This window comes from Poeciliopsis prolifica, unplaced genomic scaffold (assembly GCF_027474105.1).
Source record: "Poeciliopsis prolifica strain line A6 unplaced genomic scaffold, Auburn_PproV2 SCAFFOLD198, whole genome shotgun sequence".
In the NCBI taxonomy this organism is placed as follows: Eukaryota; Metazoa; Chordata; class Actinopteri; order Cyprinodontiformes; family Poeciliidae; genus Poeciliopsis; species Poeciliopsis prolifica.
The window spans coordinates 1-26937 of record NW_026562573.1 but is presented as its reverse complement, the minus strand read 5'-3'; the positions used below and the strand labels follow the sequence as shown (position 1 = coordinate 26937).

Below are 26937 nucleotides of genomic sequence, written 5' to 3'. Positions count from 1 at the left end.
CAACATGGAGGATTTACAGAACCAACATGGAGGATTTATAGAACCAACATGGAGGATTTATAGAACCAACATGGAGGATTTAAAGAACCAACATGGAGGATTTAAAGAACCAACATGGAGGATTTATAGAAACAACATGGAGGATTTATAGAACCAACATGGAGGATTTATAGAACCAACATGGAGGATTTATAGAACCAACATGGAGGATTTAAAGAACCAACATGGAGGATTTAAAGAACCAACATGGAGGATTTATAGAACCAACATGGAGGATTTATAGAACCAACATGGAGGATTTACAGAACCAACATGGAGGATTTATAGAACCAACATGGAGGATTTAAAGAACCAACATGGAGGATTTAAAGAACCAACATGGAGGATTTATAGAAACAACATGGAGGATTTATAGAACCAACATGGAGGATTTATAGAACCAACATGGAGGATTTAAAGAACCAACATGGAGGATTTATAGAACCAACATGGAGGATTTAAAGAACCAACATGGAGGATTTATAGAACCAACATGGAGGATTTATAGAACATGGAGGATTTATAGAACATGGAGGATTTATAGAACCAACATGGAGGATTTATAGAACCAACATGGAGGATTTAAAGAACCAACATGGAGGATTTATAGAACCAACATGGAGGATTTAAAGAACCAACATGGAGGATTTATAGAAACAACATGGAGGATTTAAAGAACCAACATGGAGGATTTACAGAACCAACATGGAGGATTTAAAGAACCAACATGGAGGATTTATAGAACCAACATGGAGGATTTAAAGAACCAACATGGAGGATTTATAGAACCAACATGGAGGATTTAAAGAACCAACATGGAGGATTTAAAGAACCAACATGGAGGATTTATAGAACCAACATGGAGGATTTAAAGAAACAACATGGAGGATTTATAGAACCAACATGGAGGATTTAAAGAACCAACATGGAGGATTTATAGAACCAACATGGAGGATTTAAAGAAACAACATGGAGGATTTATAGAACCAACATGGAGGATTTATAGAAACAACATGGAGGATTTATAGAAACAACATGGAGGATTTATAGAACCAACATGGAGGATTTAAAGAACCAACATGGAGGATTTATAGAACCAACATGGAGGATTTATAGAACCAACATGGAGGATTTATAGAACCAACATGGAGGATTTATAGAAACAACATGGAGGATTTAAAGAACCAACATGGAGGATTTATAGAACCAACATGGAGGATTTAAAGAACCAACATGGAGGATTTATAGAACCAACATGGAGGATTTAAAGAACCAACATGGAGGATTTATAGAACCAACATGGAGATTTATAGAACCAACATGGAGGATTTAAAGAACCAACATGGAGGATTTATAGAACCAACATGGAGGATTTAAAGAACAACATGGAGGATTTATAGAACCAACATGGAGGATTTATAGAAACAACATGGAGGATTTATAGAAACAACATGGAGGATTTATAGAACCAACATGGAGGATTTAAAGAACCAACATGGAGGATTTATAGAACCAACATGGAGGATTTAGAACCAACATGGAGGATTTATAGAACCAACATGGAGGATTTATAGAAACAACATGGAGGATTTAAAGAACCAACATGGAGGATTTATAGAACCAACATGGAGGATTTAAAGAACCAACATGGAGGATTTATAGAACCAACATGGAGGATTTAAAGAACCAACATGGAGGATTTATAGAACCAACATGGAGGATTTATAGAACCAACATGGAGGATTTATAGAACCAACATGGAGGATTTATAGAACCAACATGGAGGATTTAAAGAACCAACATGGAGGATTTACAGAACCAACATGGAGGATTTAAAGAACCAACATGGAGGATTTATAGAACCAACATGGAGGATTTAAAGAACCAACATGGAGGTGTCACATCGACTCCTGGTCGGCGAAAACTGATTAATTTATTCCACGGATCATCAGGCAACGTGACATTTGGACAATAACTGCTCAACAGAAACAAGAATGTTAAAATCTGGACTTTTCTTAAAGTTTCAGTGCCAGGAGAACAGAAACATCCGTCCGTCTGTCCTTTGACTTTATACATTTTGTTTTATTTTGCTAATAATCCGACTTTATTCTCTTAATTTTTAAAATGATCTCTGATTCTGGCTCACACTCTTGGTCAGAGAATAAAGCAGCCTGCCGCACTTTTCAGATTGTTCTGTAAAACAGCAGGAAAGCAGAAATCCTCTCTGTGATGTGAAACCTTTAGATGTGCTGGAATCTAGTTAATCTACATCTATATTGTATTTATTCAGTATCAGTGTGTGTGTGTGTGTGTGTGTGTGTGTGTGTGTGTGTGTGTGTGTGTGTGTGTGTGTGTGTGGTTCTTGTCGCCGTGGCAGCTCTTCCTCCTCCTCTTTCCTCCTTGGTGCCATGGCGACACCTGGTGGTTTCATAATTCCTCTCCTCCTCCGGTTGCCGTGGTGACACCTCCTGACGTCCGACATCGCTCCGCATCGTCTGCTGTCGTTCATCTCATCCCTTCTTCCCTCGGAGACGCTGACATTCCTGTCCTCCGTCTGTCTCGCCGTCCTTCGTTTCTCCATCGTTTATCTTTCGTTTCTCAGTTTTTATGGGAGTTAAACCTGAAACCTGAATCCATCCTGTTTCTCTGTTTCTCTGCCCATCATGTCGTCTCGCTCTGCAGTTTTTCCTCTTCAGGTTTTTGTCGTCCTGCTTCCGTCTCTTCCTCAGTTTTAGGAGGAATCGTCGGTTTGTTCTGCTGAATCCCAGACGCTGACAGTCGCATGAAGAGCCTTAAAAGTAAAAACTCTCCTGCTAAAACTGGAGGAATCTGCAGATCAAACTCTGAGTTTGTCCTACAATCAGCAGCCGAGCAGAGAAGTCTGCTTTGTGTCAGTCATTTACTTTGTTTAGGCCAGAGCTCAGCCTGATAAACTGCTTTTCAGAAACTAAACTGTTTGTTTCATACATGGATGACAGGATTCTGATTTTAGAAAATAAAAGAATAAAATCATAAAAATACCAAAATAAATGACAAGAAAAAAGTCATTTTGTGAGCAGATAAAGTGGCGCTGATACGACAGAAAATAAAGTCACAATTTAAATTCTGAGATTGAATTTCCTTCCTGCTTCTTTCTGCTTTATTTCCTGAACTCGTTGTTTTTTTTGTGCTGATTTGAGGAAAGTTTGTGTTTAAATCTTATTTTATGTGTTTGGTTAAAACATGCAGAACCTGCTGAAACTTCCTGGACTAAATGTTCTGGTTCTGAACGCTGGTTCTGCCTCAGACTCACGTTGGCGGCTGAATCCTCCTGCGGCTTGGCTCCGCCCTCCTCCTGCAGGTCCGGCGCCGTCGGTACCGAGACGGGCAGCAGAGGGGAGCGGGCCTTCCCGGCCTGACCCAGAGACGCCGTCTTCACCTGGGGCTTCGGCAGGCTGGCACCTGGAACAGAACCGAGACGTTCAGGGTTACTGACAGGCCGTTTGAGCCCGGTTCTGTTTGGGCCCGGTTCTGTTTGAACCCGGTTCTGTTTGAACCCGGTTCTGTTTGAGCCCGGTTCTGTTTGGGCCCGGTTCTGTTTGAGCCCGGTTCTGTTTGGGCCCGGTTCTGTTTGAACCCGGTTCTGTTTGGGCCCGGTTCGGTTTGGGCTCAAACTGCGGTTCAGACCCAAAGGAGATAAATTCTGATCGATCTTCACCACATTTTCTGTTTCATAATCAAGATTTTAAAGACGGAACAGAAGAGATTGTCTATCATTTCAGCTGCAGGTCAGAATCATCAATGACTTCAAAAGAAAAGAGTGAATTTAATGGCCGCGGCGCTGATGAGGCCAATCAAGGATGTTTCTGGGGTCTAATCAGAGCCAATGATGACGTCACTGATGATGGCGGACAGGAAGTTACGGCTGTAGACAGGATGAGCACCAGCTGCAGTGAGAGGCAAAGATCTCCAACGCAAAACACGTGAAATGTTCCTTTTATTCAGGTCCAGATTTTATTTATTCATCATAGACTAAAGCAGAAGTTTGGGCCAAACCGGGTCGTCAGCAGAACTACAATAAAACCAGGAAAATCAAATATATTCGTTCCAGAATCCAGATTTTTGTCTTCCATTGTTTTTCTGAAGTCATGAAGCATCAAACATCGACGCGTTTGTTCATAATCAGGTCAATCTTTGCTGGATGGTGAAACTTGAGTATCGACGACCTTTTCAGCTGCTGACAGGAATAGTTTGACCTCATGACTCCCGGCCGCCATCGACCCGCTAAATGACAACTTTACACGCAACTAAGCGATGGAAACGAAGAGCAGCAGAAGTCATTCAGAGGCCGTCTGCTGCTGCAGCATCCGCTCACAGAAACGATCAAAACTCACATGAGCAGAGAGAAAGAAAGCGGGTCGGATCAATGCTTCAAAGAAAAGGAAACAAACAACCAGACGGAGCCACTTTTAATCCGCTGGGGGAGCGAGCTGAAAGAACAGCAACATTTAGAAGAAAAATGGACCCAAAAGACGGATATTCTCCACAGCCTCCTCCAGTACGGAGGCCTGCTGGGGCCAACAATGTCCCCCATCACTCTGCTCTCTGCTGCTAATCAATAAACATCCATTCTGCTAAACAAAACACCTGCAGCGACTCGACTGGCAGCAGAGCCAGAAACAGACGGATCAGAACCAGAGCTGCGTTTCCTCAACGGACTCAAAGATTCACTTCAACTCACAGATTCACTTCAACTTACAGAAGCTTTTAGCAGCAGAAGCTTCTGGACGACGTTTGGTCAGTTTATCAGAGAAACACAAACATTCTCCATCTCATCTTTTCTGTTGCAAGATGTTTCCTGAACACCAGATTTTATTTGGAAACCTGGGAACATGTTACCAATAATCTGTTTCCAGGGGGATCTTTGTCTTTGCTGCACCAGTGACCTCATTGCAAGGGAAACTGATGTCGGAGTGTTGAACTCAAACACCAAGTGAATCAGTTTTACTGAAGCTGATCGTTAAAACTGATTTGTTGTCCCAAATCCTCCTGGATCTGAATATGAATTATTCCTCAACATATCAGGAAGGCTGCAGGTCCAAAAACAACCAGGAATTTCTGCCAAAAACAAAAACATTTCTGAGTTTGAAAAGCTGAAATTCTGCAAGAAAAAACTGACAAGTGGATCTGAGATGAAGCGTCTCTGGAGTCAAACTTCTTCACTACACGGAAGTTAAAGTCACATGTATGGAGGTCAAGATGGACTTCTGCCAAAAAGCTCTGAAAAGTTCCAGGAAACAACTTTTCCAGAGAAGTGAAGCATTTTGGGTTTCAGCGTCTGAACGATGTGAAGGTGAGACTGAGCAGCTTCAGGGGCTCAGGGTGAACCGGAGCTTCAGGTTCAACCTGACAGGTGAGGAAGGTGTGAAATGCCCACCAGGTTCCATCAGAGCGCCGCGTGTGTGTGTGTGTGTGTGTGTGGGGGTGTGTGTGTGTGTCTGTGTGTGTGTGTGTGTCTGTGTGTGTGTGTGTGTCTGTGTGTGTGTGTGTGTGTGTGTCTGTGTGTGTGTGTGTCTGTGTGTGTGTGTGTGTGTGTGTGTTTGGGGTCGCAGTCAGAGCCGGTATCGATCCTCAGAGCGTTTTGATCCAGCTGCAGATGAAACGTTTCTGAGGAGACGTCTCGTCTCGTCTCTGGAGGACGACTCGTCTCCGCTTCACGCCGCCGTCTCTGTTTCGCTCGTGACCTACTTTTCATTTCCCGGCTGTTCGTCTCGATGTTCGCCCTCCGACTGCTGGAACTGCCTGGCAGCAACCGGGTCCCAGGTTCGATTCCCAGCCTGGACTGTTGGAGGTCACAGCGCCACCTGCAGGCTTCGTTTCAACGTTTCCCCTGAGAGCCGCCGTCCTGCGTCGTCTGCGATCTGTTCATTTTCCTGTACCGCCATAAAATCTCCTCGTCTCACGAAGGGAACCACAGAGAGCAAAATCCACATCTTGGTTTTCAACTGTTTCTAAAACAACTTAAAAAAACATCCAGAAGATTTTTATCAAGATAATTTATGTTGGAAATCGTTTCAAAAACCTCCCATTGTTGAGTCACACTGCGCCGTTACCTAGCGACCCCGACAGGGTTGTGCAAAAACACAAAAAGGTTCAATAAATAAGATATTTGACCAAAAATACTTGGTGAGTTTTAGTGTTTTTGCAGTGCGCTGTGGAAGACAAGTGTTTGATGTTGATTTGATCCGGAAACCATTTGCTGCATTCTCGTCGGTTGTGCAGGAGGCTCCACTAATGCTTTTCAAAGATGTACGGTTGTAACACATCTACTTGCAGTTACTTTCCTGTGTGAGTGTAAACGCTGAGTTGGGGGGAACGGAGCAAACTAAAATCTGATTATCTAAGAATGACTTTGTGGAAAACATGAGATGAACTTTGAATAGGCCACTGATCAGTCCTGACGGGTCACTTTGGTGGAGAGTCGTTATTGTCTGCCGGTGGCATTTCTGTCGCGACGACACGTTTATTTTTGTTTTCCTGCAGGCGATGGAGCTGAAAACGTCCGTCACAGGTGGACCAGTCCGCCTCCGGCCGCCTCCCCTCAGAGCCGGACATCGACTAGGACAATCCTGTTACAGCCCGGAGCCGTGAACTGTTCGTTCAGATCAATTCAGCTGAGTCACGGCTGCAGAAGAGATCTCAACTATTATTGTCCCTCTTTTAAACTGGACCGAGTCAAACCTGCAGACAGGAAGTTCATTTTATTCATGTCAGGAAAATGTCCCTCATGCTGACGGCCGGTAGAACTTTATGAAAAACTAAAGGTAGTTTCAGTGCTATTTAGTCAAATTAAAGCTCGTTTTAAACGCTCACACATCTAAACTCTATTTTTACTTTTCACATGAGTTGAGAGTTAAATATGAGTTAAGAGAGACGCATTACTGGGATTAATAACAAACATTTTGTCCAGATTCACAGCATTCATGATTCAGGTGTGGAAGAAAATGTTTACATTTAATAATAAATGTTTAAACTGAATTTTTAGTAAAATATACAGGAAATATTCAGCTGCTTATAAATAAAATGAAAGACAAATAAAGTTATGCCTCTACTTTCTGTTGGTTTATACTTTTTAAGTTGAGATATTGTTGATGTATATCTGTAATAGTTTTGTCTTGAATTTGTGTTTTTCTTGGTTTTTTTTACCTGTTTATGGAAAAGTTGAAAATGACCAAAATATTTAGATTTTTTGTTTAAATACAGTAAAAAAAAAAAACGATGAGTTTTTCTGAAACGTCAGTATTTCCTGAATGTTTTTCCTCTTTAATTAATTTACATAAGGAACCATTTTGTTCCTTATGTAAATTACGGATAAGACAATTGTTCATAGTCTGATGAACAATTGATATAATATACAGCGATACATAGTAGTCTCTCATAATGTCACCAATAATAAACATCCTCGTCTCAAATGGTTGCTACTGATACGGTTCAATATGAACTGGAATCAGTTTTTATGTCGGAGGAGAAAAAAGACTGAAAATGAACTAAATAAACGTAAAGATGATTATTTTTCTTTTTTTTATCCTGTGACCTAAATGGTTTTAGTTTTATTATCCTTGTTGCTTTCTGGTCTTTGTTTTCCTCATCGTCTTCACGTTTATGAAAAGTTTCTGTAATTATTTGTTCATTCAATGTGTCATAAAATAAATGTCAACATATTACAAACAACTGAGTTTAACTAACTAGCAAGGAAAGAAGAAAGGAAACAACATCAGTGTTTATGCTAACTAGCTTAACACGATCTAGTCCGTTAGCATAGATGCTAGTTTTAGCTTCAGGCTTTGATTAAATGTGACGTTTCCTGATGAGGGAACAGTAAGGGAACGATGAGGGAACAGTGAGGGAACAGTAAGGGAACGATGAGGGAACAGTGAGGGAACAGTGAGGGAACGATGAGGGAACAGTGAGTCCTGCTCTCTGGCTCCTGTTGCCTCAGGCTTACAGTCTCTGAGTGAAAAGTTTCCTGATGAGGGAACAGTAAGGGAACGATGAGGGAACAGTGAGGGAACGATGAGGGAACAGTGAGGGAACGATGAGGGAACAGTAAGGGAACGATGAGGGAACAGTGAGTCCTGCTCTCTGGCTCCTGTTGCCTCAGGCTTACAGTCTCTGAGTGAAAAGTTTCCTGGAGCTAAAAATCAATGATCTGAGGCAGCCTGAGCATGTAAACACAGAAATGATAGAAACACACACACACACACACACACACACACACACACACACACCACACACACACACACACACACACACACACACACACACACACACACACAGACCATAACGAACAGTTTGTTTCTGTTTTTAGCTTTTAGCTGCAGTCAAAATAAAAAGATCTATAGAAATGTAACATTGCAGCTGTTCTACTGCCCCTAGTGTTCGGTCTATCCGAACACTAGGGGGCAGTAGAACACTAGGGGGCAGTAGAACTGTATGGGGATAAAGTGAAATTAAATGATGTCGTAACTCATCATCCATGAATCTTCAGAGCTTCATAAACTGTAGAGATGGAAATATTTCAGTGTCCAAAGATTTGATTCTTCTGTTCAAACCAGATTCAGTTTAAATTACGAGAAAAAAAACAAACAGGGAATATAAGCAGAGCATTTACGTAAAACAGTTTGACAATAATGTACCAAAATGACCCCGGGTTATATTAAACAAAAATATCTGCACAAATTTCCGTAAGTTAAATGACTAGAATTAGCTTTAGTTCTAAAACAAAACCCTGGAGTAACTTTGTTTCCTATGAAGGCCTGCTGCAGCAGGGAGGCTTGCTGCAGCAGGGCGGCTTGCTGCAGCAGGGCGGCTTGCTGCAGGTCAAGTGTCTGTCAGGTTTAATGTGAGGCTGCAGCAGCGGCTGGACATGAGCGCAGACAGACAGACAGACAGACAGACAGACAGACAGACAGACAGACAGACAGACAGACAGGTAACAATATGGCAGAGGGAGAACTGAGGCGGATCGGGTCGGATCCTCCATCCCTCCGGCGAATGTCAGGCCCGGTTACAGCGTATTAAAGATATACAAACACACACTGTGTGTGTAACAGCCTGGGGCCGATGCATTCAGCTTCCCTGAGTAAATATGAAAGCAGAGGATCCAGCCTGAAATGTGAAATATGACAGAAAACGAGCAGCCGGCCGCAGAAAAACGGATTCCTTTTATTTAAGCAGACAAACAGAAACTCTGGTTCCTGTGAGGAATTACAGCAGGGCGCTTATTAAAATGATCTGACCTGAGCCAATTTCACACCTTAAAGAGCAGAAAAGCCGATTAAAGCGATGACTCTGTAAAACAGAAGCTGCATGTCTTTGGATGTGGGTCTGTTTCATGTTTGGACCAGAAGATGTTTGCTCTCATGTTGCATCATCCTGGAGTTGAACAAGAATCAGAGACAAACTGCTGAAGACGAAACGTTTTCTCTTTTTATGGGACGAGGAGATGAAACGTCTGAGCTGCTGAGACAGAACTATGCTTCAGCCCGAGGCGCTGGCCACAAAAACGAGAAGACGAGAAGATTTTACTAAATATAATCATAATCAGATCATCGACTCCAAATATCAGCAGAATCTGAAGTGTTTCAACTTTTGACCCCTAAAATAACTCAAGTTGAGCTGAAAAAAGTTTCCTTTCAGTTTGAATAAATCAGAACAAAATGATATTTTGTTTTTTCAGTGTAACTTTAACGATCTGAACGTTGGAGCCGAGTGTTGCCCTGCCAGCAGGGGGCGGTACTCACTGGCCTGCGGCAGCATGGAGGTGTAGACCTTGGGGTCGATGGTTCCCATCGGCGGCGGCAGCAGCGGGTTGGTGAAGCTGCGCAGGGGGTGCGTGGGCCGGACGCAGGCCGTAGGGATGCTGCGCGCGGCCGCCGCCTGGGCTTCCTCCGAGGGGCCCGATGCGGCGGCGGCCCCGGGCACGGGCCCCACCGGGGGGGCCAGGTCGGCGGCGGGAGCGGCAGAGCCGGGCAGCAGCGGGGCGGCCGGAGGGGGCGGAGCCTGTTGCTGCAGCAGGGGGGCGGCGGAGGAGTCCGACGGCATCGCTGACAGGAAACAGAAACACAAGAAGAAGAAGAAGAAGAAGAGTTCAATTAGAGCGACTGTCTGGTGGAGAAACGCTCTCTGAGAAACATCAAACATGGCGCTCTGGACGCCGCGCTCTGGACGCCGCGCTCTGGATGCAGCACAAAGAGGCTGAATGTAAACAAAGACTAATCTGGACGCTTCATGACCAACAGAAACGAGAGGAAAATGGTTCCTGCAGCAGGAAGAGAGGAAATGTTCACACTCTGAATAAATCTCTACAGGAAACATCAGGCTGTAATTTCAGCCTCTTGCTGCCGGCTGAACGCTGCTGCTGCACAACCACATGAAACCTGGAGACGAAGGTTTCAGAAAAACTCAAAACCTCTGCAGGTTTTCTTTTCTGTCCCACAGCAACCAACAACAACGGCACCATCAGGATTCAACACCAGAACCCACGAAAACCCCCAACAGAACCCGGCCAACAGAACCGGGCCAACAGAACCGGGCCTACAGAACCGGGCCAACAGAACCTTGTATCCGTTTTTATGAGCAGTTTTTTCTGAAGCCCATAATTTCTGCTGGTTTCAGTGAAACATTTCAGTTCAAAAGTTTTTTAAAGGTTTTATTAAAACCTATTTTCCTGTGAATGTTTCTAATGAAGAGATCAGAGATAATAAGGCTGACCTGATCTCCATTAGCGCTTCCCCGTCACCATGATGACAGCCGGGACTCAGACCAGCAGAAACTTTTTGATGCTTCGCAGGATAAAGTTTCTAATTCTGACTCAGTAGTTAAGAGAAAACTGTAGCTTCAAATCTCCCCTTGTTCTGCGTTTCGTCTGTTTCTCACCATATCTCGGCTGTGATTGTTAGCGGCTGTGATTGTTAGCGGCTGTGATTGTTAGCGGCTGCGTCGTTAGCGGCTGTGATTGTTAGCGGCTGCGTCGTTAGCGGCTGTGATTGTCTGCTCTGCCAGCAGCGATCGGCCCTCCTGACTCGATGACTCTGAAGCCTCTCCGCCTCCCCGCGCTGCTGTTAACGCTCTGACACGAGCCAAGCAGGAATTAATCAATTACTGAATTGCTGCTCCCCACCTCCTTGCTGCTTTGGCAGTAAAACCAGGATTAAGGAGAGCAGAAAGAAATCAGAGCAGAGGGAGCTGGAGACGTTTTAATATTAGCAGGTAAATCTGACCTGAAAATGGACGAATGAAAGGTTTCATTTAGTCATTTCTGTCCACAGCTCAGATTGTTTTGATTGTTTTGTTGGAGGATTAAAGAAAAGAGACATTTGAGTTTCCACTGCTTCTACCTGCTATTTCCAGCTATTTCAGAAAACCTCCAGGTTGGTGAGTCACACTGTGCCGTTACCTAGCAACTCCAGCTGAGCTCCAGCACCTTTGGTCAGCTGGTTTTACCGCTGTATGCTCTGCACAATGCTCTGGAAAAGACTTAACATCCAGAAACCACTTGCTGCATTCTTGTTGGTCGTGCAGGAAGCTCCACTCCTGCTTTTCAAAGACGTAAGGTTGCATAATTGTAGAGATGATTGAATTCACGTGTCGGTACCCGTGTGTATCGTGGTGTGTATCGTGGTGTGTGTTGGTGTGTATCGTGGTGTGTATCATGGTGTGTGTTGGTGTGTGTGGTGTGTATCGTGGTGTGTATTGTGGTGTGTGTCGTGGTGTGTGTTGGTGTGTATCTGGGTGTGTATCGTGGTGTGTATTGTGGTGTGTATCGTGGTGTGTATTGTGGTGTGTATTGTGGTGTGTATCGTGGTGTGTATTGCGGTGTGTATCGTGGTGTGTATTGCGGTGTGTATTGTGGTGTGTATCTGGGTACCTGCTGTGTATCCTCTGTCCACCGTCAGGCTGGGGAACGGCATGGGCCTGAGGCTGAACTTGTTGTGCGTGAAGCCGCAGGACGGTGACGGCAGAATCCCCGGATACTGAGAGGATTCCAGCGTAGAAACCGGGATGGCGCTGACCACAGCTGGAACACAAACAGGAAGACGCTATTAGCCAAACTGGACAGCATTAGCAACACAGCAGAAGGAACAGCTAGCGCACTATTTAGCATAACTTTAGCTTTCAGTCCAACTGTCTGGACAGGCGGTGCTACTTTCCATTTAAATATTTTTCATATTTATTTAAAATAATTTCTACTATTTTCTCTACTCCTAAGCTTTCGAAACATTTGATCAGGAATTTTAGATACCAAGTGAACCTTGTTGATCATGATAAAAGTCTCTGTAACGTCATATGAAGGAACATCTGGCTCCATCAGGTCGAGAATAACCCGCAGTGGGAACAGCTCACTAAAAGCTAAAACTATTCACTAATAACATATTTAGCTATAAAACTCTTCTAAAATTCTTAACTGAGCAGAGTCAAAAAATAAAACATTTTCAAATTGCTGCTAAATTATTAGATAAATAAAACATGAGTAGAAGTTTTTAATCTGTTCTTAAAGTGTTTCAGGAAGCCCTGATCATTCACGGAGCTTCTTTAGAAATCTGGATTGTTAGCTGCTACATGCTAACACAGTAGCAGCTAACAACTGTGTTGTGCTAAAAGCTAACAACAATAGTCTGCGTTCAAACTACTGTTGTTTGAACACAACAATAGTCTTTTCCAGCGTCCAATCAGATCGTTCAGAAGCAGCTTAGCTGTCCATTAATGTGAGAGGATGTAGCTGTGCGTCACATTTATGGGCGTACCAGAAACATAAGTTCTGCCGGGAACCTTTGAATTAAATTCATAATGCTCTAACATTTTCAACCTGTTAAAATCCATGTACTTCATCATACTTCATTTGTCGTTTGCATGTTAAATGTCAATTGCTTTTTTTCTCCAAGGAAGATTTATGTTTTTTTGCCTTAAAGGAACTCAACATCTCACTGAGAGCTGAAGATCCTACTGATGCTAACTTGGTAGCATAAGTTTATCACGCTGCAGTGAAGAGTTGTAGTATGCTGACAGCATGCTAGCTCATGCTAAAACAGCTGGCGGGTAAATACGGGAAACTATGGCAAGCAGTGAGCGTGGTTCCTCCCTACTGAAGGCAGCCTGCTCTCTCCTCGCTCTGAGGCAGATCAGGAGCCAGATCCCAGCGTCTGGGTCAGGAGGTGAAAACTTACAGGCTTCAAACTGTAAAACTTGTAGCAAAGATCGTTTGGGTCACCGTGGCCCAGTTCTACCGCTGCAGGATGTTTTTAAGATGCTGGAGTTTCTGAGTTGATTTTTCAGCTGATTCTGGCAGCAGAAACTCCACCGTTTGTCTTCTGGCTTCATTTGCGGCCATAAAAACAAAACTACAATCAAACGGCGCGATCACAGCAGAGACACATTAAGGCTTAAACGACCTCGTTACCCACTGGCGGGAGACGCGCGGCACAACGGCTGCGGATCCGGCTGCACCGCTGCAGCACAGCCGGGTCTGGAGGTGTGAGGAGGAGGAGGAGGAAGGCAGACAGAGTTCATACTGTGACCTTGAGAGGAAACTGCAGGGAGGCGAGCTCAGTGAGACTGATTACACAGCGCCTCAGGTCTACAGCACACAGAGAAAAATCACTGCACGGCTCCTCAGGCCTGTTTGGAAGATAAGGAGCTCCCCCAGTTCCTATTATTGTCTGAAGCTGCACGTATATATTTCCTTTTGTCTTTTCTAAAACACATCCAGCAGAATGAGTGCAGCTGTGCACTCTGTTGTCTCTCAGTAATCCTTCATGTTTGATTAAAAAACTCCCACACTCTCACTCTTTGTTCAGCAGGCGCTGAAGGTAAAAGACAAAAATAGGTTTTCTAATCTGTTCCTTTAACATGGAGGGAAAACAGCAATTCTAATACAACGAAGCAAATAAAATCTGATTTTATTTCTGTTCAGCTCCATGTCTTTCAATTATATTGAGAATTAAAGTTAGTTAGTCCAGAGTTTCTGATCGGTGCTTCAGGGTTAGCAACGCTAATGTTTTAGCTAGCCGTAATATATTAAACTTTATCTACATTAAAGTTTTATCATTTCTTTAAACTTTTTAAAATTTAAACAGTTTCTGTCTGACTTCAACACATCACATCTTTTCCAGCTCAGTTTCACTTCATTAAGTTTTTCACACTTTCATCTCTGCAGGTTCTGATCAGATTTTCAATCAGATGGAGGTATGAACTTTGACTAGGCCATTAAAACTTTAGATGCCCTGAGGTTTTGTGGTTGTGGTGAGTCTCCAGAGGTGAACCGTGTTTTTTTCTCTTTAAACCATGAAGTTTCCCTAAATGATCCATTCAGGCGTGAATCCTGTCACATGAGCCAGTTTGGTTTGGAGTGAATCAGAATCTGAGAGCAGCTGTCAGGTTTCCTGTGTCTCGTCTTAGTTTAGTGATCAGAAGCAGAAATATTTTCACCTCTCTGGTCTGATGAAAATGAAGGAATCCTTCAGGTTATTGGTTCTGTTTCCTCTCAACGTCTCGACTCTGATCTGCTTTTGTTCTCGTTTTCTTTTCTTTGCTCAGAAAGGTTTTCATAAAGAACAAAAATCTGGAAACGTCGGTGGAAGGAAGACAGATCCTGAACTTCCAGCTTGGTTTCAGTTTCTGCTTGCTGCAGGCAGGATGGACCTGTAGCCTCCCAGATCCATCGATATCCCCGATCAATACCCGTATGGATCAGGCCATACGGTATGGCCTGATTCTCATCTGTAATCTCATCTGTATGTTGATTCTCATCTGTAATCAACATCTTCATCTCATCTGTAATCAAACTCTGCTTCTCTTAAAATGATCGCAGCTCAAATCGGCACAAATTAAATCTGCTGATCGGATCGGTGCTTATCAATACGTCCTGATCGATGCTGCGATCGATGGAGCTGAACAGGAGAAAATGTTGTTCTGGTTTTCTGACGGCATCGCTCCGACTGGAACGTGGAGGAAGAATCCTGACGTTCCTGAAGTTCAGTCTGAGGATTTATTTTAGTTTGAAGTGTTTTATTCAATTTAACAAAAATCCATTCAAATTATTTAGTTTAAGTTTTTACATTACTATTTTCCTTTTAAATTGTATTACCAAATATTTTTTATTATTTTAAAAATATTTTTTTTGCTTGAGAAATATTTCAAACTAAATTTTTATTTTAAAATTTTTTTAGTTACACAATTATTTTCATTCAGTTTTTAAAAAACTGTTTATGTTTTTTTATTTTTGTCTCCACATTTTTTATTTTGGTGCTGCTAAACACAGCGAGGAGATAACTTAATGACAATTTGTATTTTCCAATAGTTCTCTTTATGTAAAGAGACCACATCATTTTATCTTCATTAATATTTAATCATAACTGGGAGAAAATTAAAAAATGGAAAAAAGTCAAAAACTGTCCTGTTTTATGAAGGAGGCTCAGATGTTTTGGCTCAAATTCAAACAAATGCAAACATGAAGCTGTGTGTGTGTGTGTGTCTCTCTGTGTCTGCGTGTGTGTGTGTGTGTGTGTGTGTGTGTGTGTGTGTGTCTGTGTGTGTGTGTGTCTCTGCGTGACTCTGTGTGTGTCTGTGTGTGTGTCTATCTCTGTGTGTGTGTCTCTCTGTGTCTGCGTGTGTGTGTGTGTGTCTGTGTGTGTGTCTATCTCTGTGTGTGTGTGTATCTCTGCGTGACTCTGTGTGTGTCTGTGTGTGTGTCTCTCTGTGTCTGCGTGTGTGTGTGTGTGTGTGTGTGTGTCTGTGTGTGTGTATCTCTGCGTGACTCTGTGTGTGTCTGTGTGTGTGTGTATCTCTGCGTGACTCTGTGTGTGTGTTCCTCCCACGGCTGTAACCTGCTTGTCGGTGTTCAGTTGGTGGTTTCTGTTAAACAACAACAACCACAACAAGGTGGAAAATGAGAAGAGAGAGAATCCCTAAAAGACTGTCGGCGTCCTGAGAGCCAGATAATTACTCTGAGATCCAGAAACAGAACCGGACCCAGAACCGCTGCACACAGGCAGAACGGAGGCTGTAATTAGATGCTGCGCTGCTGCAGAACCAGATCTGCTTCACGCTGAGATGTTCGACATCTTCGGCTCAGTGGGAATTAAAGCAGCTTCACACACAAATCGCAGAAACGTGGCAGGAGGAGCAGAGACGTTACAGCGGCGCGATGAAACAGGAACAGCAGCCCCGATATTGGATTAAAAGACTTCATTAGCCTAGCACTTAGCTGTGTTTAATTTATTTATTCTATTATCATAACTGAGCCTGAACGGCAAGAAATCATGCTGCCTAGCAGTAAGAACGGCCTAGTCCATACCTCAAGCTGAGGTCGTCCTGCTGGTTCTCTCTGAGTTCTCTCTCAGGCTAACCCGTCTCTGAATCAGAACTTTATGGGCCAAAACATTTGAAGCTTCAAAAAATGCATTTTTAAAGTGTTTTTTAATTCCAGAGCAATAAGCTAAGCTGAGTTGACCACGCTACTGCTACTGCGCTAACGTTAGCTTAGCACACTATTTTCTGCTAAATGCCATGCTGTCGTAGCGCTTTAGCATTAGCTTCCGCTAAACAGTGTTGGTGTAGCGCTTTAGCATTAGCTTCCGCTAAACAATGTGTTGGTGTAGCGCTTTAGCATTAGCTTCCGCTAAACAATGTGTTGGTGTAGCGCTTTAGCATTAGCTTCCACTAAACAATGTGTTGGTGTAGCGCTTTAGCATTAGCTTCCACTAAACAATGTGTTGGTGTAGCGCTTTAGTATAACTAATGTTTAAGACTAAAGCTGTTGAGTTAGCGGATCCGTCCGTTCGTCACGTTTTATAAATCTGTCCTCATCTCTGCTTCCTTCATCTCATATTTTCTACATCATTCCTGCGTTTCCTGCTGGGAACAGGAAGTTGCTTTCAATCATTTCTCTGTTGGTGATTTTTCTGTTAGTGGAAGCAGAATATCCTACCAGAACCAGAATCTGGTGCTGGTAGGATCCTGGTTCTGGATCCTAACCCTGTTTCTGCTGAGGGGAACATTTGACTGAGTTCTTTTCTCCGTGATGCTGGATCTGAACCGACCCAGTGATGCTGCTGCTCTAATGAGCCCAAACAGACTCACAGCAGAGAGCTGCAGCATCAAAGGCTGCAGCATCAAAGGCTGCAGCATCAGAGGCTGCAGCATCAAAGGCAGCAGCATCAGAACAGTCGCCACTAAATATTTTTTGTCTTTTATTCTAGTCCAAATATTTCATCACACTTAAAAATAAGACAAAACTAAACGAGTAAGTTTTCAGATACTTTTCCATTAAAACTGATGAAAAAAAGAGAATTATTTCCTCTGTCAGATTATTCTATTATAACCCTGATGGGCAGAAATGTGTTGCTGTAATCTGATGGATTGAAACCTATTTTTCCATGAACTAGTTCTTTTAAGGAATGATTGACCTAAATAAGCTTCGATATTTAAGTTAGTTTAGTTTTGTGCATTAAGACGTTGCAGTCCATCCAGATGAATAATATTTGCTCATATTGGGAGTTTTGAATCTTCTGCGGTTGTAGTTTAAGTAAAGGGAACAAAGACTTTTAGGACTGGAGTGTTCTCCCACCAGGCGTCCATCATCTCTTCATTTGGGCCCAAATTATCTTTTAATAAGCTCCCTGAAGGATGAGTGGAGTGGCGCAGCAGAACATTAACTCCTGGCTCTTTCTTATTCCAGTCACCGTCGAGTCGCGCTTCCGGCGCTGGAATTAATGCTGCTGCTCAGAATATGAAATAACAGCAGCATCAGAACCGTCACCCAGGAGGAGGAGAAGAAAAGATCTGGAGTTTAAAGCCGGAGCGGCGCTGCCGGAGGTTCTGGACGGTTCTGGTCGGCCCGGAGAGCCGACCGCCAAACTTCACAAGACGTTTTGCCTTATGCTGAACTTTCCATAGACATTACAGAAATCAGAGCGTCCAGAACAGGATCTCTGCTGCTGCCTTCACAGCAGCCATGTTGGCTCAGAGCCGTGACCTTTGACCTGCTAACTGAGGCCTTTAGTTTTTATTTGTATGTTTCAGAACCAGTTTAAGATCAAATCAGTTTCATTCCTAATATGGAAGATAAAAGCAGCAAGAAAAAAAAACCTGGATCAGTAAATTTACATTTTTTTTTTCCTTTTTCTTTTCCTTCCTTTCTTTCTTTTCTCCATTTCCCTTCTTTTCTTTTCTTTTATATTTTTTTAACTTTTCATTTCTTTATTTATTTCAATAATCCAGAATCGTCTCGTGTTTCTTGATCCTCATCAGATCGATGATCAGGAATAAATAGCCTCTGACTCTAAAGGAGCAGAAGCAGCTAAAGTTCTCACACACACACACACACACCACACACACACCACACACACACACACACACACACACACACACACACAGACGCACACACACACACTCACACAGACGCACACACCACACTCACACAGACGCACACACACACACTCACACAGACGCGCACACACACACTCACACAGACGCGCACACACACACACACACACACACACACACACAGACACGCACCACACACCACACACACACACACACCACACACACACACACACACACACACTCACACAGACGCGCACACACACACACACACACACACACACACACACACACACACACACACACACACACACACTCACACAGACGCACACACACACACACACACACACACACACACACACACACACACACACACACACACATACACACACACACACACACACCCCCACTCACAGACGCACACACACACACACACACACACTCACACAGACGCGCACACACACACACACACACGCACACACACACTCACACAGACGCGCACACACACACACACACAGTGTGACCTACGCGTGTTGCTGGGCTGCAGGTCCATGGGGATCATCATCTTGCCCCTGGTTCCCCTCCTGGCCGTGACGGACCGGTCCAGAGTGGAGATGCCGCTGGACGCCTCGTCGCCGTCGGCTCCTGGAGGAAACACCGCGTCAGCTCCAGACGCGTCTCCGAGCAGAACTTTGAGGTTCTGCCAGGAAGCGGCTGCCGGTACCTGAGTGGCTGCTCTTGCTGCCCATCTGGCTCTCTGATTGGCTGTGGGCCACCTGGGGGCGGTCCTGGCAGGCCTGCAGCGGCGAGTCGCGTCCGGACGGCGCGATGCTCGGCGCCTTCTCCAGGTTCTTCATCTCCATCTCCTCATGGTGGATCCACAGGTCCGGCGGCCGCAGCTCCTTCTGGCTGCCCTTCCGCTTCCCGGCGCCGTGGCTGGCCCGCTTCCTGCCGGGTCAGGTAACGAGGTCAGTTAACCTCTCAGAACCGGTTCTGGACCAGAGTCCAAAGAACTGGAACTTCAAGAACTTCTGACTGACAGACAGAAATCACATGAGGAGTTCCCCAAGGCTCAATACTAGAACCCTTCCTGTTCTAGCACTGATGTTCTAGATCTATGCTTATAGATCTAGAGATCAGGCTGGAATCTGGTTTGGACCTGCAGAGTCACATAAAGACGGTTAGAAAGTTGGCCTTCGATCATGAAGGACGTCTTACTTCCTCTGCTGGGAGGACGAGCGGTGGATGCAGACGAGCGCCGTGACGACCACCACGCTGATGGCGCCCACGGAAACCAGGATGATGACCAGCAGGTAGCTGTTCTTCTGAGGCGTGACGCTGCCGTGCGGCGGACGCATCTGACCAATGGGAGACTCTGGACACATCGGGGGCGGAGTCAGCTTATTAAAATCGGAACTGTGAAAGTCCTTCACTGATCTGATTTCGACTCAACAGCAGAAAACTGACAACCAAACATTCATCTGATAAAACGGAACAAAGGACAGAAAATACAGCAAAATACCAAAAACACCTGATTAAATGTATTTCTATAAACAAGTAAATGACTGAGACCTTACAGTCATGAGATGGAGTAGAAAATTAAAATAGAAAAAATTTAAAATACACCAGAAAAAAGATCAGCTCTTGAAACAAATATTAAAAACTAAATGAAAAAACTTTGTTCTCTTTTCTCTTAAATTCATATCCGACTTGTGCGACCAGGTCGGTTGTGATCTTTAGTTGCTGCTACTTTCTCCTACTACTCGCCGATGATCGGCCATGATGACGGCTGGAGGAGACGGTCGCCAGGGTTACGCAGAAAGCACGTAAAGCAGAAAGCAGCATCTGGACCAGACAAGGAGCTGCTGCACCGCGAGCGGCCATGTTGGAATAACGGGAAAGAACTGCAGGTCATCCGTCTGCATGGAGTTCAAGACTGAAACATCAAGCTGACCTTGGAGGCAAAGAGACCGAAGCAGAAGAAAGGAGGAAAAACCCAGTGAAGGTGGAGAGAAGACGGATGAAAGGAAGAAATGAAGAGAAACGCTGGAGCGATGCAGGGAGGCCCTCCAGCTCTCCTCCACTCGCTCGTCTCTCTCAATGAAAAGCTCAATCCATCAAAGCTTCCTGCTGCAGACCGCTTTCACTCCGCGCTGCTTTCCTTTAAACTTCCATCTAATAAAGCCGCCCTCTGTTTTCCACATTCTGCATCGATTTGGTTCTGCAGCGAGTCGCCGCCGCTCTGAGGGAGCGAAGCCGCAGATCGTTAAAGTCAAACTTCTCTGCTGTCGTCGGCGGGCGGAGAAGTTGAGGAGCCTGGGTCAGGACGGGCAGACTGACAGACTAATTACTCTCCCGGGCGGAGACCAGGAAAGACTTGATTAATGACCTGCTATCATAATTATCCCAGCGCTGAATGAAAACATTTAACACCTTGTTAAGTTAATGCACCTCAACTCCTGCATCACCTGCTGATTTATGAGACAACCGGAGCCGACGCCTCCTCACTTCACCAGGAGCCCGGGATGATCAGAACAGATCACCGCTACAGCTGCTAATGCTAAAGCTGCTAAAGCTGCTGCTGCTAAAGCTGCTGCTGCTAAAGCCGCTACAGCTGCTAATGCTAAAGCTGCTACTGCTAAAGCTGCTACAGCTGCTAAAGCTGCTACTGCTAAAGCTGCTACAGCTGCTAATGCTAAAGCTGCTAATGCCAAGCTGCTACAGCTGCTAAAGCTGCTACTGCTAAAGCCGCTGCAGCTGCTAATGCTAAAGCTGCTAATGCCAAAGCTGCTACAGCTGCTAAAGCTGCTACTGCTAAAGCCGCTACAGCTGCTAAAGCCGCTACAGCCGCTACAGCTGCTACTGCTAAAGCTGCTAATGCTAAAGCTGCTACAGCTGCTAATGCTAAAGCTGCTAATGCTAAAGCTGCTACAGCTGCTAATGCTAAAGCTGCTAATGCTAAAGCTGCTACAGCTGCTAATGCTAAAGCTGCTAATGCTAAAGCTGCTACAGCTGCTAATGCTAAAGCTGCTACTGCTAAAGCTGCTAATGCCAAAGCTGCTACAGCTGCTAATGCCAAAGCTGCTACTGCTAAAGCTGCTACTGCTACAGCTAATGTTTCATAGTGAAACTCTCATAATAAGGTTTCATTTAAACCTGCAGGTTTTCATAGGAAGATATGAAAACTTGCGGCAGCCGCAGTTTATGACGAGTTTGGAGACGATTAATCAGATGGAGGAAAGTTTTCTGATAATCAATAATCAGCTCAGAGGTTGGAGGGGTTTTTATACATAGAAAAATATGAAGACAAGTTTAAATTTGTGCAATATTCAAGGGAATGATATGGAAACTGTTTCTGCTAATGCTAGCAAGTCTCTGTAGCGCTGCCCTGAGGGTAAAAGACCAAACAGTGTCCAGAATGTGTGTGGTCTGCAGGGAAGGGTAGATCCTGAAAAGCCCATCAGGTCCAACAAGTTTGGTTTAACCACTCAGCCCGTCTGAACATCAAGGTGACATCATGCTGCCACCGCCGTGCCTCCGGAGCAGAGAACTGAAACTCTTTCATTGCTGCTGTCAGCTAAAAGACTTTGTGAGTGGGATTTGTCTTCAGGGCTGCATGCTGGCTCCAGGAGGTAGAACCAGTCCCAACAAGCTGCTAAAGGGCTGAGAGAAAACAAAACTTTTAAAAGATTTGCCTGTTGACCAGCAGACTCTGCTATATTTTCTTCTGTTACATTTGAACTTTAACTGAAATGAATAATATGCAGCAAAAAAAGGAAAGAGCAGAGAAAGTGAGTGGCTTCTCTCATAAGCTACTTGAGGGAAGATTTAGGAAATTACAAAGGCTAAAGATGTTAATGCCTCCATTATAGCTGCTGAAATGGTTTTTCCCTCCTGCAGAAATCGCAGATATTTTTAACTTAATTGCTCGGTGCTATCAGCAGAGTTTACATCTTGACGACTGCGAGCGCCGGCCTCCCTTGGGAAAAGAAAGGCAGAATTAAGATGCAGCAGAAGCATCACTGCTGCAGCATGGCGCCACCCAAACCGCCGCCGCCGCGTGCCGCCGTCCAATCAGCAGCAGGTCTGCAGGAAGTGACCTTTGGTGAAGAGTCAGAGGTCATCGTCCGCCACAGCGGGACGACGCGCTGCGACACAAACGACGAAGCGGCAATAAAGATAAAATATCGCTGAGCTGATGAACGAGGATCCGACCTCGACGACCCGCCATACCGTCAGAGGAGGTCAAAGGTCAGAGCGGAGGGATTTATGGGCACTGCCGGCGCAAGGAACAATGTCTGCTAAGAGTTCACGCTCCGCACTGTTCAGCTGCCGTCCAAACAGACGCAGCATCAGCCCCAGATATTGACTCTGACCTCTGACCTCTGAAGGAAAACCAAGCCAACAATTTCTTTCCATGGAGCAATAAAATGAAAACGTTTGGGATGATTTACAGCAGCAGGCCGAGCCGTTAGAGCTTTAAGCTCGTCGTTAACGAACCAAATGACTGAATGAACTGAGATTCTGCTGAAGGTCAAAAATATAAACCATACAGCAATAAATATAAACACTATTTATGATCAGTTTGGTTAAAGAATTTATCCTTGGAGAAAATAAAGTCAAACATACACTAATGCTAATGGGGAAGCTAACGCTAAAAACTATATCAGCATGGCTTTAGCAGAAGCTAACGCTAAACCCAAAACCAACAAGGTATTTAGAGGACGCTAGCAGAAAAGTGCAATACCAATGTAGAGACTACTAGAAGCTAATGCTAAAATGCTATTCAAAACAGTATTTAGCAGAAGCTAATGGCTAATGCTAATGTTGACGTGTCATTTCACTGTAAGCAGAGTCAAGTTTTTAAGTTTTCAGTGTATTTTGTGCTTCAGGAAGTGATTTTTGGAACTGACCTTCATTCACAGTTTCGGTTTTATGTTGTTCAGTTTTGCTAACTGTCGCTAATGTTGGCTAATTAACTAGAGTAACAGTTCAGACATCAGCAGATTGTAAACTGTAGAGCTACAGCAGTGCATTCTGGGTAACGTGAGAAGAGGAAACAGACCTGGTCGGTAAACAGACTCCAAAATAAGAGCATGAATATAAACACTGGCAGCCAAACTTCAACGCGACGAACTGAAAATCTGAAAATTAGAATTTATCTGGAAAGAGTTCAGAGGAAGCTAAACGCTTTCAAAGTTAGCAAAAATACTAGATTAGCTCTGGAGTTAGCGCAGTGCTAACATCCAGACGGGTCCGGGCCCGGCGGTGCTGCCGTCCGGCCCGGTAGCAGGTTCTGACAGCCGGACCCGGATGAGAAGCAAAGATGTGGTTCTGGTACCGTTGATGCTGCTCCTGTCGATCAGGTTGGTGTCGGACGGCCAGAAGGCGTGTTCTCCCCGACCTGCAGGGCAAAGGTCAAAGGTCAGCACAAACAGAACCAGCAGAACCAGGAATAAACAGAACCAACAGAGCCAGAACCAGAACCTGAGTGACGGCTTCTTTCTTAACACCATTTGGATTTTCCGCGCCGCAGTGCGCCGGGCGCCGCAGCGCGCCGTCCCGTTTCTGTCTGATTCTGCCGTTTCCAGAGCCTCAGACTGCAGCGTCTTTCTGCATGACTGGTTTCCAAACGTCTTATCCGCCGTTCACATTTACTTTCACATGAGTGTTTTTACGCCGCTGCAACCTGCAGTTATTTAAAGTGGCGGCGCTCTTTAAAACCATCATTCCCACGCCGGTTTCAGCTCAGAAAGCTTTCACATGTTTAAGTGTTTTGTTTAAATGAGGCTGAAATGGGCCAGAACCAGAACCAGAACCTTTGAGCTGGAGCAGGAAACGCCTCAGGATAAAATACATATTTAACAATAAAAACATAGTTAGCATCATTGTTAGCGCTGCTGTAAGGCTGATGAAATCTCTGAAGGGATTTTATACATTAATAAACTCATTTCTATTTAAAAATCAAATAGATGCACCTGCATGGTAGGTTTTAAGGCTCATTTAAAGAAAACACCATTAAATTATTAAATTGTTGCTTTTGAATCTGGATAATTTTCACCCAACTCTTTAATTCGTCACGAATAAAGACGTTTTGAATGAAAGAAACATTTTATGTTGTAATTTGTGGAATTCAGAGAAATAAAATCTGTGGGAAAATATGAATATAGGAAAACTGAAATGGATTTAAAAACCTAAACAGGTTTAATTTAGTCCTGAAGTACATGTGTGGCTTGTTATTTAATTCCTATTTCACTGCAGGAACTAGAAGGGATTTTTATGCAAGTAAATTGAACTTGATTGTAATTTTTTAACAATAAACAAAAATTGCTTTGAAATCTTGAGTTCTGGAGAAAATCTTTACTTTTGGTTTGGCTGAAGAGTTTCAAACACAGTCAGAGGAAACTACCAGAAGAGAAAATATCTTTTCTGTGGTCGAGGCTGCGAGACGGTGAGAGAGAGCAACACTTTCAGCAAGTAACAGGAAGGCAGAGCTTCTGAACTTGTAGCCTTTAGGTGGTTTAAAACATGCTGGATTGAAGTGTTGATAGCTGAAGATTTAGTTTCTGTTAGATCATAAATCACTAATAAAGAAAAGAAAGAAACAGTAAAAACTGAATATTTTATCTGAAAGTGTTAGTAAACTTCGTCTGATGCAGTAACTTCAGGATGTACCGATTGGTATTCTGAGCCAATATCGATATCCCATATTAATACTACCAATATGGCTGACAGCTGATATTTATTGTCTTAATATAATGTTTGGAAACAAATATTGTCTGTTTATGTCATCCCAGCTGATGACGCTCTGCTGCTGGTTTCAGTCCAGCTAACCGCAGACTGAGATTCTGCTTCACACTGATACTGAAACTCATTACAGTTTAGATTCACAGGCTGCAAACGGCGTTTTATTCGCAGCCTTCATGTCAGACGAGCCACGTCTCTGAGCGCTCATTAGCACCAAGCTGTGTGTTTGTTGATGAATGAACTCAGTGAAGGGAACCTTAATTACATCTGAGTTCAACAGATAAACTTCAGTTTTGTTCTGAAAACAGCCCACTGCCGTTACGTCTTCTTCTCTGCTTTTTATTTGCCTCTCTGAAAGGATAAGTTATTGTGGCGGCTTAATTAGCGAGCGTTTTTTTGCTTCGGTTCACAGAAACAATGTTGTTTGGAAAGATTAGAGGAAGCAGAGGAGCTGCTGCTCTCCTCCTTCAGTGTTTTTTGTGTGAACGGTTTCCTGTGATGATGCTGGCAGCTTCACTCCAACCAAAGAATATAGTAAATGTCCCTTTAATGTGACTTAGTCTCTGGAATACAATCACATTAATAAGCCAAATATAAAGACACACATTGTTTCTCATTCCTGAAGTTAAATCAGACCAAACTTCTCTTGTTTCAGGTTCAGTTGTTTCTATCAGCAGTCTGAATGACTTTAGAGATTCTACCATAAAATACGAAAACAAGTTTGTTCTGATGTAACATAAAATCTGTTTTTCACATTAAAAGTTAATTTACTTCTAAAAACCAATTTAAGACGTTTTAAGGCTTTGATTTTAGATGCATGAATTTAAGACCATTCTTAATGAACACTAAGATTTTTCTCTCCTCATAAATATTCAAACTTTGTCCAGCCATCAGGCAACAAACTGAAAACAGCTAGCTCTCGCTAGCCAGTTAGCAAGAGAAAAAAACAGAATAACATATTTTATCCTGTTATAACATATTTTAACTTGAATAACGTATTTTTTAAATAAATTGAAGCCATTTTGAGTCAGATGGGATGAACTGTACCTTGATCGTTGGCCATCTTGTCTGGAAGCTCCACTGCAACAGAAAACAAACCAATCAGAAGCAGAAGAACCTCAAACTGGACGGCGGCCTCGGCTTGAAACCCGACCCACCTTTAGCCGTCCTGAACTGGACCGGCTCCGACAGAGGGCCCCACCTTTGGCGTTTTTGGCCTGAATCCTGAAGTAGTAAACGGTGTCGAGGTTTCAGATCCACGACCTGGTGGGTCAGCCGGTCGCCGCTGATGGCCTCCATCACCCAGTCGTCGATCGCCATGTTCTTATCCAGGGTGTAGAAACAGGATGTAGCCTGTGAGACGTTAGCAGATTGAATGAGTTGTTTGGAAACAGACGTAGAGAAAGTTTAACGCGTGGAGGCGCCGGGTGTGTGGATGTGCTGCGCCGCCTGCTTGATGCAGCCTGCAGGTTGCATGATGCATCTGCGGGACGCATGAGGCGTCCTGCGGGTTGCATGAGGCGTCCTGCGGGACGCATGAGGCGTCCTGCGGGACGCATGAGGCGTCCTGCAGGTTGCATGATGCATCCTGCGGAATGCATCCTGCGGAATGCATGAGGCGTCCTGCAGGTTGCATGAGGCGTCCTGAGGGTCGCATGAGGCGTCCTGCGGGACGCATGAGGCGTCCTGCGGGACGCATGAGGCGTCCTGAGGGTCGCATGGCGTCCTGCGGGACGCATGAGGCGTCCTGCAGGTTGCATGATGCATCCTGCGGAATGCATGAGGCGTCCT

General features: G+C 44.1%; 1 protein-coding gene across 1 annotated transcript in view; it reads right to left on the bottom strand.

The window, feature by feature from the left end:
- LOC129356828 (netrin receptor DCC-like) overlaps positions 1-26466 on the bottom strand; it is a 29455-nt gene extending 2989 nt beyond the window's left edge. The window contains exons 1-9 of the mRNA XM_055026379.1: positions 26304-26466; positions 26194-26226; positions 23741-23803; positions 19618-19774; positions 19124-19347; positions 18928-19044; positions 11948-12097; positions 9822-10124; positions 3332-3480 (exon numbers count right to left, since the gene is read on the bottom strand). Coding sequence (XP_054882354.1) covers positions 3332-3480; positions 9822-10124; positions 11948-12097; positions 18928-19044; positions 19124-19347; positions 19618-19774; positions 23741-23803; positions 26194-26226; positions 26304-26466 — 1359 coding nt within the window. The remainder of the gene's footprint in view (positions 1-3331; positions 3481-9821; positions 10125-11947; positions 12098-18927; positions 19045-19123; positions 19348-19617; positions 19775-23740; positions 23804-26193; positions 26227-26303) is intronic.
- Positions 26467-26937: the final 471 nt, after the last annotated feature.